This window comes from Erpetoichthys calabaricus, chromosome 2, assembly GCF_900747795.2.
Source record: "Erpetoichthys calabaricus chromosome 2, fErpCal1.3, whole genome shotgun sequence".
Taxonomy (NCBI): domain Eukaryota; kingdom Metazoa; phylum Chordata; class Cladistia; order Polypteriformes; family Polypteridae; genus Erpetoichthys; species Erpetoichthys calabaricus.
The window spans coordinates 324873029-324888868 of NC_041395.2; the positions used below are offsets into that span (position 1 = coordinate 324873029).

General features: G+C 37.9%; 1 protein-coding gene across 1 annotated transcript in view; it reads left to right on the forward strand.

The window, feature by feature from the left end:
- shtn1 (shootin 1) overlaps positions 1 to 15840 on the forward strand; it is a 278814-nt gene that overhangs the window by 260804 nt on the left and 2170 nt on the right. Inside the window, exons 15-16 of the mRNA XM_028796007.2 lie at positions 5956 to 6070; positions 6938 to 7089. Coding sequence (XP_028651840.1) covers positions 5956 to 6070; positions 6938 to 7083 — 261 coding nt within the window. The 3' untranslated portion in view covers positions 7084 to 7089. The remainder of the gene's footprint in view (positions 1 to 5955; positions 6071 to 6937; positions 7090 to 15840) is intronic.

The following is a 15840-nucleotide window of genomic DNA, read 5'->3' on the forward strand; positions in this document are numbered from 1 at the left end:
TCAAGTTACAGTATGTGTGTAGTAGAGAGGGTGTAGCATCTTTTCTAATAATATGACATAATCAACAGTAATGGACTTGCATTTTTTACCAGGTTCAATAATAAGATAGATAGATGGATGGATGGATGGATGGATGGATAGATAGATAGATAGATAGATAGATAGATAGATAGATAGATAGATAGATAGATAGATAGATAGATAGATAGATAGATAGATAGATAGATAGATAGATAGATAGATAGATACTTTATTAATCCCAGGGGGAAATTCACATACTCCAGCAGCAAAAAATATTAAATTAAAGAGTAATAAAAAATGCAGGTAAAAAACAGACAATAACTTGAATAATGTTCAACGTTTACCCCCTCTGGTGGAATTGAAGAGTCGCATAGTTTGGGGGAGGAATGATCTTCTCAGTCTGTCAGTGGAGCAGGACAGTGACAGCAGTCTGTCGCTGAAACTGCTCCTCTGTCTGGAATAATAATAATAATAATAATAATAATATACTGGCACTAAAGTTAATCCCACATTTTCAGTGAAATTAAAAATGCAGAAATTAAAGTGGGCACTCATTTTTGTCTAGGATTGAAATATAACAAATCCTGTCCCATAACGTGCCCCTTTGCAAAGCGCTGCCCATCAAAATGTCTGTGCATGTCACTATTTATGCCTTCTGGGAAACTCTAGTCAAGATCCCGTGTAAATTTTTATTTTTCTTTGCCACTCTACTATAAACCTGCAACTAGTGAAGCACCCATGAAACAGTTGTTGTCTGCACAGTCTCTCCAATCTTATCCACTGTAGCTTGTGGCTCATTCAAATTCTCAGAGGTCTCATGGTGACGTTGTTTACTTGTCTGTGGACAGCCAGAAACGTAAATGACTCTGTCATCCCATTTATAGCATGTGATAAGTGAGCATGTAGTTGTTAAAAAATATAATAATTGTACTGTACTAGTAAATTTTGTGTAACACTCAAAAAAGTGAACAGTCAGAAGTTTCTTAGCATCACAACTATTTGAAGTGTAAAATGAGACAAATAAGTTTACTTGAAAGCTGCAGCAGGAAAACCCAACACCTTTATAAACTAAAAACAGTATTTTTATGATCAAATTTTTATTCATCCATCCATTATCCAACCTGCTATATCCTAACACAGGCTCACGGGGGTCTGCTGGAGTCAATCCCAGCCAGCACAGGGCTCAAGGCAGGAACAAATCCCGGGCAGGGCACCAGCCCACCAAGCAATTGGGACAATTTAGGATCGCCAATGCACCTAACCTGCATGTTTTTTGGACTATGAGAGGAAACCGGAGCACCCGGAGGAAACCCACGCAGACACGGGGAGAACATGCAAACTCCACACGAGGAGGAACCGGAAAGCGAACCCGGGTCTCCTTACTGCGAGGCAGCAACGCTACCACTGCGCCACTGTGCTGCCCCTCAAATTTATGTTTAACTTTCTTAATCAAATACAACACAAAACAATATCTAATCAGTGTGGTGCTGCTGTTTTACTCATGAATCATCTTTGTAGGACATTGACATTTAGAAATATTTTCAATTTAGATGGTGCTGTTGGAAAGAGCGCTCAGCAAGATATGAAAAAAAATATTGTTTGCAATGTTGAAAGAAAGTGTTTTGTCAGCTGGAAAAGGTTGCCTGCTAAATGAACAGCACATCAGTTGCATTTGTCACAATTACCATCAGCAATAATGATCAATACGGCAAGTGTGTGTTTACTTGTTTCTTGTGTCCAAAATATTTTTTTTCTGTATCACGGATAAAATTGCCTTAGTATTTATGCCAATAACAGAAGACTTATAAAATATCTGCACGTACAATTTGTTATTGAGTGGCCTTAATTCTGACTATAATAAAGGGAGGTGTGAACTTGTTGCTCCTAAAGTAACTCATAAGGACTTATTTCATCCACCTGATCCTGTGCCATCGGGGTGAACACAGATCCACTTAAATTAAACACAAGTATGTACAAAACTACCAGTGTGCTAAAAATAAAAATCAAATGAAGGCAAAATTGTTTTTTTTTTTTGTTGCAAAAACATCTCAATAAAATCATTGAGCTAACAATCTTACCATTGGAAACAGTGTTATAGAGGGGAAAAAATGTCACACTAAGACTATGTGACTACCACCACATGTGTAGGGTCACATGATCTCACCCTCATAGTGTCATTGGTTAAACAACAATTTTATAATTCAGTGGAACAATTTAGAATGAACAGACAAACAATAAAAATTGATGAATAAAGAAAAGATCACAAATCACAAAACCAGCACATGATGTAATCGTTAGGCTGTGAACACAAACCGTTTATTTTATGTATGCACACATTTTCTACAGGTGTAGATGGCCTAATGGCTGGTGCAGTCCACTTGCACATACTGCCAGTTTGGAGTAGGATGAGGATAAGATCAATTCTGCTTCATAGCACTGAGCTACCTTTGTCTTTGGGGGCAGGGTGGGGGGAGCAATCCCTAAAACACCTTAATATCAAAACTCATCCTAAACAGGACAGGCACTTTACTTATCAAATATGTATTTTATTTTGATGATAATTAGTAATAGGTTCAATTCTAAAAAAGCTGTTTTTGTTTGTTTATTCATTTCTGATGATTGAAGTTTACGCAACTACAGTATATTTCTGTATTTAAGGTATTTTCATCCTCCCAAATAGTTGGAAAATCCACTAATATTCTCTTATTCTTTTGGATATGTTTGCTGACAGTTTTAGTTTAAAGCCCAACTTAAGACTTACCTTTTCAGACAAGCTTTTGGGTAGTTTTTGTTAGTATATTTTTACATTATTTTATTTATATTATAATTTCTTTGTTCTGTTATTGTGCAGCACTTTGTGACACCTGTCTGAAAAAAGCACTTTGTAAATAAATTTTAATTACTACTTACTTACCGCATGTGAATTAACCATTTAACGCTCGGACCTTCACCTACCATTTTCTGCTTTTTACTGCTTAAGCAATACACTTTAGTATTTCACTTTTTTAAGTTTAGCTCCTAATTTGTTACATCAAGGAGTCACCATACAGACAGAAGGTAGTGCAAATTATGGACTAGTGTAAGAGCAACATTCTGTCTCTCAATGTGGAAAAGAGAAAGAGACAATTATGGACTTCAGCAGGTCCAAACTGTCTACTCTCTACTGCTGTTCCCTCTAAGGACTGGCCTGGTGCATGCAAATTTTTTTTTCATGTGAGCAACAAGTTCTAAAAACCAGCAATTTTTGAGCGCCAGTATTAGCAATCCATTTCTGTATATAGCATAATAAAATCACACATATATTATTTACTGTATTGCATATTTCATGTTAAGTATTAAAAAATTAATTGAACAGATGTAACATTTTTATCTACTCAAAATTTCACTGAATATTCAAACAGTTTCTCTTTTGATATTTTCTGTCCTCCATAACTTACAAACTCTTTCAGTATTAACAGTCTCTCCAGAATTTGAAGAGCTTAAAACCCATCAAGTTTTCCAAATGCTTGGCATCTAAGCGATTTGTAGATTTTTTTTTATATTGTTCATTAGACTAAATCCTCTTTCATAGTCATCACTAGAGGCCTACAGTGTGCCACAAATGTCCCAAAGTGAAAATAACTCCTTCAACTGATCCTGTTTTCAAGCAAATTTTGGAAATGACACCATCTGTCTTCTGAGTAGTTAAAAATGCCTCCCAGAAGCACATGCCGTCCGGTGCTATGCGGTGAAGTCTGTTTTAACAAAGCTTTGAGTCAACCCATCCATCCATCCATCCATTGTCTCCCGCTTATCCGAGGTCGGGTCGCGGGGGCAGCAGCTTGAGCAGAGATACCCAGACTTCCCTCTCCCCGGCCACTTCTTCTAGCTCTTCCGGGGGAATCCCAAGGCGTTCCCAGGCCAGTCGAGAGACATAGTCCCTCCAGCGTGTCCTGGGTCTTCCCCGGGGCCTCCTCCCGGTTGGACGTGCCCGGAACACCTCACCAGGGAGGCATCCAAGAGGCATCCTGATCAGATGCCCGAGCCACCTCATCTGACTCCTCTCGATGCGGAGGAGCAGCGGCTCTACTCTGAGCCCCTCCCGGATGACTGAGCTTCTCACCCTATCTTTAAGGGAAAGCCCAGACACCCTGCGGAGGAAACTCATTTCAGCCGCTTGTATTCGCGATCTCGTTCTTTCGGTCACTACCCATAGCTCATGACCATAGGTGAGGGTAGGAACATAGATCGACTGGTAAATTGAGAGCTTCGCCTTGCGGCTCAGCTCCTTTTTCACCACGACAGACCGATGCAGCGCCCGCATTACTGCGGATGCCGCACCGATCCGCCTGTCGATCTCACGCTCTATTCTTCCCTCACTCGTGAACAAGACCCCGAGATACTTGAACTCCTCCACTTGGGGCAGGATCTCGCTACCAACCCTGAGAGGGCACTCCACCCTTTTCCGGCTGAGGACCATGGTCTCGGATTTGGAGGTGCTGATTCTCATCCCAGCCGCTTCACACGCGGCTGCGAACCGATCCAGAGAGAGCTGAAGATCACGGCCTGATGAAGCAAACAGGACAACATCATCTGCAAAAAGCAGTGACCCAATCCTGAGCCCACCAAACCAGACCCCCTCAACGCCCTGGCTGCGCCTAGAAATTCTGTCCATAAAAGTTATGAACAGAATCGGTGACAAAGGGCAGCCCTGGCGGAGTCCAACTCTCACTGGAAACGGGTTCGACTTACTGCCGGCAATGCGGACCAAGCTCTGGCACCGATCGTACAGGGACCGAACAGCCCTTATCAAGGGGGCTGGTACCCCATACTCTCTCTTTGAGTCAACCATTCTGTCTTAAACCCCAAACAACATTTCTTCAATGTATTATCTTTAGCTTTGCGCTTAGACATGGTTAAAGTGTCAATGAAACAGCAGCACAGACTGCTCGTTCAGCGCAATTTTGGTTGAAACTCGTTTAAATCGGGTCAGTAATTAAATTATTATTTTTTTTTTTTATAGTTTAATTTTGTTTCAAAGTCAGGTCTTTTTGTGAGTGACCACATAAAATCTGTGAGCAATCGCTCACATGCTCGTCTTAGTGGGAATACTGCTCTATTCCCTACATTGACAACTCCGTGGTGGATATTTTCAAAATTTTCTTTAGGGGCACTACTGTACTTAAATTGTTCAGTCCATTTGTTTTACTTTCTGGTTTGAGAATTGCAAGGTCTTGGGCCACAAGACCCTGCAGAGGATGAAGCAAGCAGATGAAAAAATTGTTGGGACTGCTCCCCTGCCTATTCAGGACATATTTTCTAATGTTGCATCCGTAAGGCCTCTTCCCATGGCCTTGGATTTCCTTTGGGTATTGTCTGGGTATGATTTTGCATTACATCTAGTCTTACATTTAATCCATTGATCCTTAATGCTCTGTTGCACCATATGTTTCAGTCATGTAAATATAACATTACTGGTCTGTATGTTGCTCCCTCTTCCGGTGGAACAATATCTTCACTGTATAAGTCTTGAATGGATGGTATGACAAAATAGTACTAGCTGACTTCATTTGACTTTGTTATATTAAATTGTTTTTATATGTGTTTTTAAAATGAGGATTCTATTCCTGGGGTTTATTTTTCATTTTGACTTCAAAAATACAACTAATTAGTCAATCTGTTAATTTTTATATTTTTACAATTCAAGCACAGGCGGGTTAAGTGACTTGCTGAGGTACGCGCTGTGGGTTTTACTTGGAAATTGACTGGGTAACCTTTCTTTTGTTTCACTTTTAGGGACAATAACATGTAACACTGAATGGCTTTGTTGAATATTCTCACTGTCTTTCTACCTATATGACATAAATCTGTATACTGTATATGTAAATTGCAATATTTGTTGACACACAGAGACAATTAAAAAAGCAAAGTCCCACCTGCGTTCTTATCTTTCAGGATAATTTCAAATCAGTGACAAAATCCAGACAGTTTGCTGTGCCACTTACAGAAAGCAAAGAAACAGAACTACAGAAAGTTCTTAGGCGTAGAAGAGTCAATGATGATCAGGATGGTAAGTGGACTGAAGAAATGTATTTCTTATTTGTGTCAGTCTTTGCAGAGGTTTTGTGTCTTTAGAAAATGTGTCTATACATTTAATTAACATGTATGTCTTCATATGACTAATAGTGATGAGCGAAACGGCCGAGTTTCAATTTGCATACAGTTTTAAGAAACTGACGCTAAAATTTGTTTTGCAGTTTCAGCTGCATACTGCATGCAATCTGTCACACACCAGTAAAAACTATTCTATTTATTCCCTATGTTCAAATTACTATGGAGGAGGAGTGTGGTGTGTTTTTGAAAATGTGTTGTGCCACATATTTTCCACATAAAGAAACACCAAAATGCACCATCACACATTCTCTACAGGAAAACACACCGCATTGAATGCCTCCTGCAAATGATGTTGAGGGTGTGCACACCCCAAATATTGTGAAGCTTTAAGTTTTCTTTTCTATCTTTAATGCATTTTTATGACTGTTATCAAACCAACATTGTATCAGCAGAGCATCCACAACACATGGCTGATGGCTCAACAAATTTTTATTCCCTAGATATCTTTACTAAATAATGGCCAGATGCATGCTCAATTAATGCATGAAATGCCCTTCCATCAAAAACCAATCTTCTGGTATCAAAGGCAAGAATTTTACTGGAAGCAAAATGCCATTTGTTGCCACTTGCTGAAATTTGTGCGACTAATAATAAATGAATAATTGAAGAAATTTTTCCGTCCAAAATGTTTAAGGCCAGATATTAATTTCAGATATTTAAGCACTATTCCTGACTACTTATTAATACCTAATGATGGATTGCTGGAAGCGGGAGGCATGTTGCAGTGGATAGTGTTGGTATAACTATTTGATTTTTGTTTAAGAACTCCCCAACTCTCTGACCACATCCACAACTGTAACTGAAAACTTGAAAACCGAAAGCAACTTAGACCTGAGCAACTCGGCTATACCCCAAAGCCATGATGAAAAATGTGCCCCAGAGCAAAGAGTGGACAACAGAAATGCTTAACATTGTGTAAGTAGTTTATTGGAAATGTTCTCAATAATGTAATTAACTGTAATTCATTTGTGATTTAACCAATGGAATATGCCTTTTAAAGCAAACCAGTCTAATGAATTTTGACGCTTTGTGTATTGTACAGTGCAAAGTAAATGGAGTGTTGCTAAAGTATAATAATGTAAAGTAAAAGTGAATTTGTGTGTAATAGTAATAATAATGTTCATTTCCACTTTAATTCATATTCAGTCAATTAACTGGAAAAACAACTGTTTGTGAGGCAGACCTTGCATTTGACCAGACCTCTAAATTATTTGGTGTATGGTGGGAATACAGCAACTGAAGTGTCTCTGTTTGACCAGCATTTTTATAAACAACATTCCTAAAGGGTTCAAAAACAAAAACAAAAAAAAAAAGAAAAATCAGGAATAAAACTAAATATAGGGGTTTACAAAATAATATAGCATATTCAAACCCACTTAATCCAATTTAGGTGTGCATGAACACAATGCACTAAACTTTTATTATGGAAATCCATAGGTCTGTATCACTCTTTTGTAAATGCAAACACATTAATACCTGGGCAGCCTTTGTTCAAATCTCTCTCTCTCTCTCTGTGTCACACACACACACACACACGCACACATACACACACACACACACACACACACACACACACACACACACGGTTTTACAACTACATTAAAAAGCTTTTTTCAGAATAACCATTCTACCTAATTGTTCACTTACTACACTATTTTAAAACTGAATTGAGTCATGTCACAGTTATCAAGGAAAAAATCCCCGTACTGAAGAAAAACACAGCACACTCATAAAAATAAAACTTTTAACTTGTTTATTTACACAACTTTAACAACATTAACTGCTTTCTAAATTACCTAAATGGAAAGGGGGAACCTCAAAAAAAGGAAATGCTTGGAAACGGTGAAGAGCATTTTTAACTCTTGCCTTCTTTGGAAAGTAACAACCTAAGATGTCATGTGATAAGTTAAAAGCACAGGTCTGACGCAGGGGGTGACAGAATGTTTGTGGAGGCAGTCCTGCAGAGAACCAAGTAAAGTCACATTGATTGTCATTTTTGTCTGATGAAAACATCTCATGTGAGAGGCAAAGCTGATATATGGAAATTTTCAGGGTATCCTCCATGAGCCATGGTGGCCCAACTACATGTCTGCAATTGATTTTGTCCTTGTTTTATTCCACAAAGCAGTTTTCACAGACAGTACTAACAAAAGCACCTATTCAAACCAAAGAACAAGTAGGCTCTTGTAAAATATTTACATTTGTGGGCATTCTCATATAGTACAAGTTATTTGATTTTAGTGAAACAAATGCACATTTATTGTCAGGTGCAAATAATTTTCAATTCAGTCCACTTGGACTTTTTCTGAAACTAGGTTAGATGAGAAAAGGAAAGTGTGTTTGGAGGGCAATGCTAAATAGATACCATCATAGGTCACCACCATTAGGGGTTTGGGAAGAAAGGTATAGTCAGGAACTAAGTTTAATGCCTTTAGCAGAACCTTTGGGACCTTCAGCGCTTATATGCTTTTACAGAATCCATCAGGGCATTATTAAAACCACTATTAGTAATGTCTGCCAGCCCTAGTGCCACAATTAAGAATGCAGTGGACACTCAAGACCTTGTAATAGTTAATATTTTTTTTTTGGAGATGCAGATTCTAGTTTGACCAGATACTTCAAACATTTTGTGTGCTGTCCATCTGCCTACCTACCTTTTAAAGATACCTTCCAGCAACACAGTGGTTAAGCTTAGCTTCCAGGTGTGTGTTTCATCTGAATTGGATACAGGAGCGTTCCATTGCCTAACAATACATGTTGCTTGTCAAAGTGACTTAGCAGCTTGGTGTTTAGTTTCCTCCCACAAATGTCAGGTAATTTGTCATCAGCAAGAAAAGAAAAAGGGGAAGTTCTGAAGGGGAATCACATTGGCAGTGAATTGTATTCATTGCTAATTGAAGTGTTGACTTTCTCTTTCTGACAAAGTGAAGTAAGTCCATATTGTAAAACGTGTTCCTCACTTGGGAAAGTGCAAGGTTAATACCTCACCAATTACAGAGGAAATTTAATTCTGATCCACCTTGTGCTAAAGTTTTATTTTTCTGTTTTTCTTTCCGCACACTAAGGAACTGTAGCCTGTTAGGTTTAAAGCAATTAACCTCTTCAGTAAAAGGTCTTATTTCACACCATGCCTGGCCATTCTCTCTAATAAGAGATTTGGTTACAACTGTTTTAACTCTCTGTCCCCTGGTTCAAATAAAGGATGCCCCCAAAACGTGAAAAGAAAAATATTATATAGTTGTGCTTTTCTTTTTTAACAAATAGTTTTTTATAGGCATTATGCCATTGAACAGCATTTTTTAATGCAGTGGACAATGAGAATGAAGTATTTGTGTGAAAAGTGAAACATTTCAGAAATGCTTGACTGCTGTCTCCTCGAAATGTTTTGCTTTTAAGTAATTTTCTCATAACAGGGAAGGCTAAGGTTAATTACATTTCACAGGGAAAAGTTCTGGGAACACTCGCTGTTCTGTTCTAGTCTGCTAAGCTGCTTTAGTGGAAGGAAATGGAAATTGTTCGGGCACTTTTGATGGCTGCAAAAAACAGGATAAAACAAGCTTTTACTGGAGACTCGTGTGCCAACTGCAGCCTCTTCTAGAAATGCATGTTTTTATTTATTTGTTTATTCTTATAACTTGCTATTGAAGTTATAATAAAACCAGTCTGTCTTGATGGTTGTTTGATAAGATTTTAAAAATACAATCCAAGCAATTAAAATTCATGATAAGTGTAAAATAATAAAAAAGGAAAATCAATTGAAACATAAAGCAGTCCAATATATTTAATGTATGGAATTTTACAAGAACACTTTTATTGGTAGAGAAAAAAAAAACAAAAAACATTGTCTGTGAAACTAATAAACACGGGGCTTTTTTCCCCTTTCAGGACAATCAACTAATAGGGCAAGCTATGCACAACACGTGTTTTTTTTTTCCACAGGAAACACTTAATTTACTGTATTTGTTAGAAATTTCATTTATTTTCCAAACACGGTAATTGCCTTGTGGGGTGCCATTTTGCTAAGCTCTTGAGTGGGCTACTTGTTTGCACCCTCATGAATCGCTGCACGCAGCCATTGATTAGTGGTTTTCTAGATTCTGCTCCACTTTGTGGGCTCAACCCTGCAGGTCTTCATATAAGAAGAACAATACGACTGTAAGGTCAGAGGCCTTCACAACAGGTGCTGGACAGCCATCTACAAAATAAGAAACAATCTTGTTGTAAAGGGTCTTCTTTGGCCTTAGTTTTCAAGCTGGCTACTGCCAGGAAGTAATTAATTCAATGAGGCAGTAAGACAAATTTCATTCAGTTTATTTTGTCATGAACATTTATTTTTATGAATGCCAATACTGATATTGCCTGTGGAGATTACGTGAAGATTAAATATATAGTTGACTCTTCCACTTTTCTTTTATTTTTGTGAGTCTAGCAAGTGTGACGCATTTATTATTAACTACAGATTTTTAAATGTATTTCAAACTAATCCTGTATGTTTTCCTTTTGCTGCTTTTGTTCTCTCTCTTGAAATAATGCTTGTTTCTTAAACAGAAATATTTATTTTCTGGGGCAGGAGAATAATATTTTTGTCATTTTTTTAAAAGCCAATTCAAATGCTGCCTATCCAATGTATGAAAGAGAACACTAGAATGAGCAAAATGCTTGCAAATAATAATTATCCCCAAGCAGTTATCTCAGCTGGATCCTAATTTGGATAGATGTACGCTAAGGCTCCTGCAGGCCCTGAGTAATGCTTTGTCTGATAGGAAAACAGAGAGAGAAAAAAGAAAAATAAGTTCTCAGAGATCCTGGGGTAAAATCTATATTTTAGGTGTTGCTGGTATGTGTTGTCCTCAGATGGTTGGTAAACATTTCCTTTTGGGCACTGGACAACCCTGTTAAACAGAAAGAACGGCATTGAAGGTGCTGCCTAATCTGATGATCTTATACAATTAAAGGATTTTCTCCCCATTCCTCTGTGGTAATCTAAGCACATCTGAATTATCCAGGGGCACTGCAGGAGCCCGTTCAGGCACAGCTAGACACAATGGGAAAGGTTTTCTGTGTACGCCTTGACATGGGTAATTAACCTTCAAGGGCTATATTATGATAACAAGCAAAGAGCACCCACTAAAAAAAAGGTGGTAAAAGGATTTGTTTAGCTAGGATTATTAGCACTATATATATTTAATATATGGTATCCTGAATAACTGTACTAATCATATGGAAAAATGGGTGTTGTTGAGTAAGTGGACGATTCCAGTAGTTTATTAAATTTAGATGTATTTATTTACTTAATTTATTATTGTATGTGTATTTATTTGTCATTAAAGCAACTACACATTTCTAGAGTATGAACTCCGGCAACATTTTAAGATGATGTCCCAACCCCGGAAGAAAAATGTGTAAATAATTTGATTAAATTGCCCAAGGGAACTTCTGTGTCAAATTAGCTGCTTTGTGCTCTTTACTTTGGTTGCAGTCCAGTCTGTTAAACTCTTTTTTATCTTATTTGTCAAAGGATGTTTATTAAACCAGACTTGATGCTATTTTGGAAGAATTAAGTAGATAGGAATGGCAAGCTCTGTTGGGCTGAATGGCCTGTACTTCTTCAGATTGTTCTAATGTCCTAATTAATATTTACAATGTATTTACATAAAGATGTCACTTTCTAAACCCACATATTCCACAACTGCGTGTCACAGGGCAAGAGCACAACACAGCAGTATTTGGTACAAGGAAGGAACTAAACCTAGACAGAGTCCCAGTCCATGGCAGAGCACACTCAAACACACGCTCACACCAAGTAAAACAAGAACTATGTTGAGACCTGCCCAAATATTACACTCTTAAAAATAAGGGTGTCAAAGTGGTCATCCAGAGCAATGCCATAGAGGAACTGTTTGTGGTTCCCAAGAGAACCTTCCATATGATCGGGAACAGATTTCATTAATACCCATGAACAGATTTGTGAAATATTGATCAGTTCTTGATTTTAAAAGGACTCTTACTGTATACAATCATATTGGCTACTTATTCTGTTAGTATTCAGGAAAGTTACCTATTAGGCATTAAAGATCTCTGTTTTGTCCAATTATTTTGAACCTTTTTAAAGTCTACCTAACCGGTTTCATATGCAAAGACCCTATCTTAGAATGAAATGGTTCAATGAGTAACCACGCCACCCAGCACAGTGCCATTACAGAACCAGTATTATTTAAGAACATACTTGCTAGTCTTCAGACGTTGGAGGATCAGGAGAGAATCAGTTCGGACAAGAGCAGAGCGTTTTTTTTGTTTTTTCTGTCCACCCTGGCCATCGGACCTTACTCCTTTTTATGTTAACTAAGGTTGTCTTATTTTAATTTCTTATTTGTCTTTTATTCTTCTTTTCTTCATTATGTAAAGCACTTTGAGCTACTTTTTGTATGAAAATGTGCTATATAAATAAATGTTGTTGTTGTTCAAACTGCACACAGTCATTGTCTCAGCTGCCATATATGTAGAGCCATAGTGTTACACGTTTGCAGTGTTTCCGTTTGTCTTTATTAATAATTAGTCATAAAAAACTATACAAGAGTAAACAAAAAGACACACACACACGCAGATGTATATGTCCCAGGAGGTTCTGCGGCACTACACCTAAAATTAGACCTTTAATTTTGATTTCTTTCATGGTGGGTTTCAAACAGTTGTGTTTAATTTTGGTTTGTAGCTTTTGACAATGGGAGTGTTTCATTGAAGTTGGGTTCGGGTTGAGTTGGATACCACCACTAACTGATGCTGCCTGGTGTATGCATCCCTGTATCTGCACTAAGGGATGGAGATTTAATTTGAATATTGCTGTTTGTAGTGGTTGTCAGTATTACTTGAATGTACAATGCAACCAGTAATAAGAAAAAAGTGTTTTTCTTGAAAGATCGAGTGTGTTTGTCACAATATGTATATATATTTCTTCTGCTGTTTGAACTTTTTTCTCTTAGTATGTGGATGAACATGTATAATAATACATTTCAAAGAAGAAGAATCTCAGTTGTACAAAGTAAATACAGATAATGCAGTTTTAAAGATAAATTCTGCGCAGACACATTAGTATTATTTATGTGTGTTTATCTGAAAACATCCGTGTATCCAAGCTATCGCCTGGATTTACTGGGTCCAAAATCGTCACAGGTCACTTTTTAAAGACTTCGAGGCTGATGTGAAATAAAAGCCTTTCTGTCCAGAAAACGGTGAGGAAGGGCGGAGTTTCTCTTTGTGCCAATTCTGCTCATCTCCGGATTGATAAATTGACTCTGATACAAGTGTGAATCAGGCCTGTCACCTACAATTACACCATGTCACTCACACTGTACATTATCGCCAGCACTGCGGTGATTTACGGTGTCTAAAACATTTGTGTTATGACGTGAAACGAGTCGGTGAAATGTTTATGGGGTCTTTTTGTGAAAACACTAGAATACTCGTAGAGATTAAAGTAGTAAAGTAAAAAAAAAAAGAACAAGTTAAGAAACTTCAAGTCAACCTGCCTGTGTTCATCAGACTATCTCACTGTGATACTGAAGACCCGCCGCCTAGCGTGCCTTTAAGCTGGGGCGCCGAGCGCAAACAGCCATTGATTGAATTGCTGTTGTTTGTCCCCGAAAAGGAAAATTTGTGAGTGACTGCCAAGGACTGACATTATTCGCCAGTTCATCTTATGAAAATGTGTCATTGTGTGTGTGCTTTAAACAAAAAATTGGTGTTTTTGTATACGCTTTTGTCCGACAGTCGAAAAAGTTTTAACTTTAAAGAGGCGAAATATTGTTATATATTTTGAGTGATGATAAAAATGTTACAACAGGCATTCAAATAAATACAGCTATCTTTACGTTCTTCCCAGTTTAACGTATGTATAGTCAGCTGTTTTTAACCTAACCGGTTTACAAATTACAAAAGCACAAGTTCGTATACGAGCAGAGAAAATGAAGAGTGGTAGCTCTTACAAAAGATGCTTTTTTTCCATTTTAAATACCTGTTGCTGTTACTGAGCATTATCATCACACGTATTATTGTGGTGTTCCCCCCGTGTAAACTTTGCCAAAACAACTTTAAAGTGAGCTATGGCAGCGCTTTCTGTAATTTAAATGAGCAATGCCAGTTCTCGTGTAACGCAACCTTCGTTGTTTATGCAAAAATCCAAGCAATGTTCGAAGAAGTGAAAGAACTGTTTTTGTATTCTGCCAATCCTGCATTACATTTTTAGCTCCAACGAACGGACCTGTCAATCATATTTCCAAATATCATACTATTATTAAAAATCCACAAAACTGTCAAGCAGAAATGTAGACTGATGATTAAGGACACGGACTCGCAGTCTTTTAAATCCCTTGTCTGGCTCATCGTGTAAATTAACCTGCTTAAACTGAAGGCGTAAGAAGGGCTGAGTCTGCACGGTCTGACAGCTTAGCGGGCTTTGGGGGGGTTGGGGGGGTTCGCTGTAAAAAGGAACTATATGAAAAAGAAGAGACTGACACCATTTCAGGTGCTGCCAGCTATATTTCAGAAGAGGCGTTTTATTAGGAGGTGATTAAATTGATTCAATAGAAGTAATAAAACAAATAGCACATTTCGGAGGTATGGTTTATATAGATAGTTTGTGTAAGGTGCTTCGTTAAAAAAACATCAGGACTTTTGCAAAACTACTTAATTCTAAATTAAAATCATAAATTCTGCGATGCACTGGAGTCCTGTCCAGAGCTAATTCCGGCCTTGTGTCCAGTGCTGCTATGACAGGCTCTGCAGTCCGCAGGATATTAAAACTGTTTGAGTACATTACTTAAAATTTATATTTTGGATCATTCTTTGTATTTGGATACTTTCGTGCTTACTATTCCCGTTTTTACATTGCAGAATCGCTGATGATCAAGGCAGAAAGTTTGAATATATCAAATAAACTGTAGTAATGTGCTAGCGTGGACTTATTAGCAGATACAAATGTCAGCACTGTTACATTAGCCGTCTTCTTATCTCAGTCTAATCTAGAGACGAACCGGTTTTCAAGGGAAAGGAAAAGAGTAGCTTATTTAAAATGCTGTGCAGTAAGTTTAGCATTTGATTTAAACGAAGTTAGCTAAGCAGGGAAGTCACGTGTGAAAATGAAATACAGTAATCGGCTATTTATTCTACCGAGTAAGTTTTTTTTTAAGTAATTTGCTGCTAAATCTAATTACAGTCTTTACGCTTGTCTTAAATAGAATACATTCTGTAAGCATTAAAAATACGATTTTTGTATATGGCACTGGCAGCGGGTAAAGGAAGATCAACTACAGTACTCAATGAGACGGCATTCACGGAAAAGTTGTATGTAAGATTAGCGCGACTTGGTTTTGCTTCACATGTACAAAATACCTGATTAAAATCTGCCTCCAACGTCCATTGAGAAAGTAACAGGTGTTATTAAGTAGTGTTGAGCAGGCCGGTGTCTCAGGCTAATCTCGACTTTGTTACTGTATTGTAATATCGTGTGTCCCGAGGTGTCGCATGGTGAATATTGTGCAGGGTGAGGCAGAAGCTGGCAAACTGAGCGCTTCCTGTCCGTCCGTTTCGTTGACTTGAATCGAAATCTGCCAGTCGATGTTGCACAGTTGGATCAACAGACGCAGACAGAAAACATGAAAGCCAGAAGTG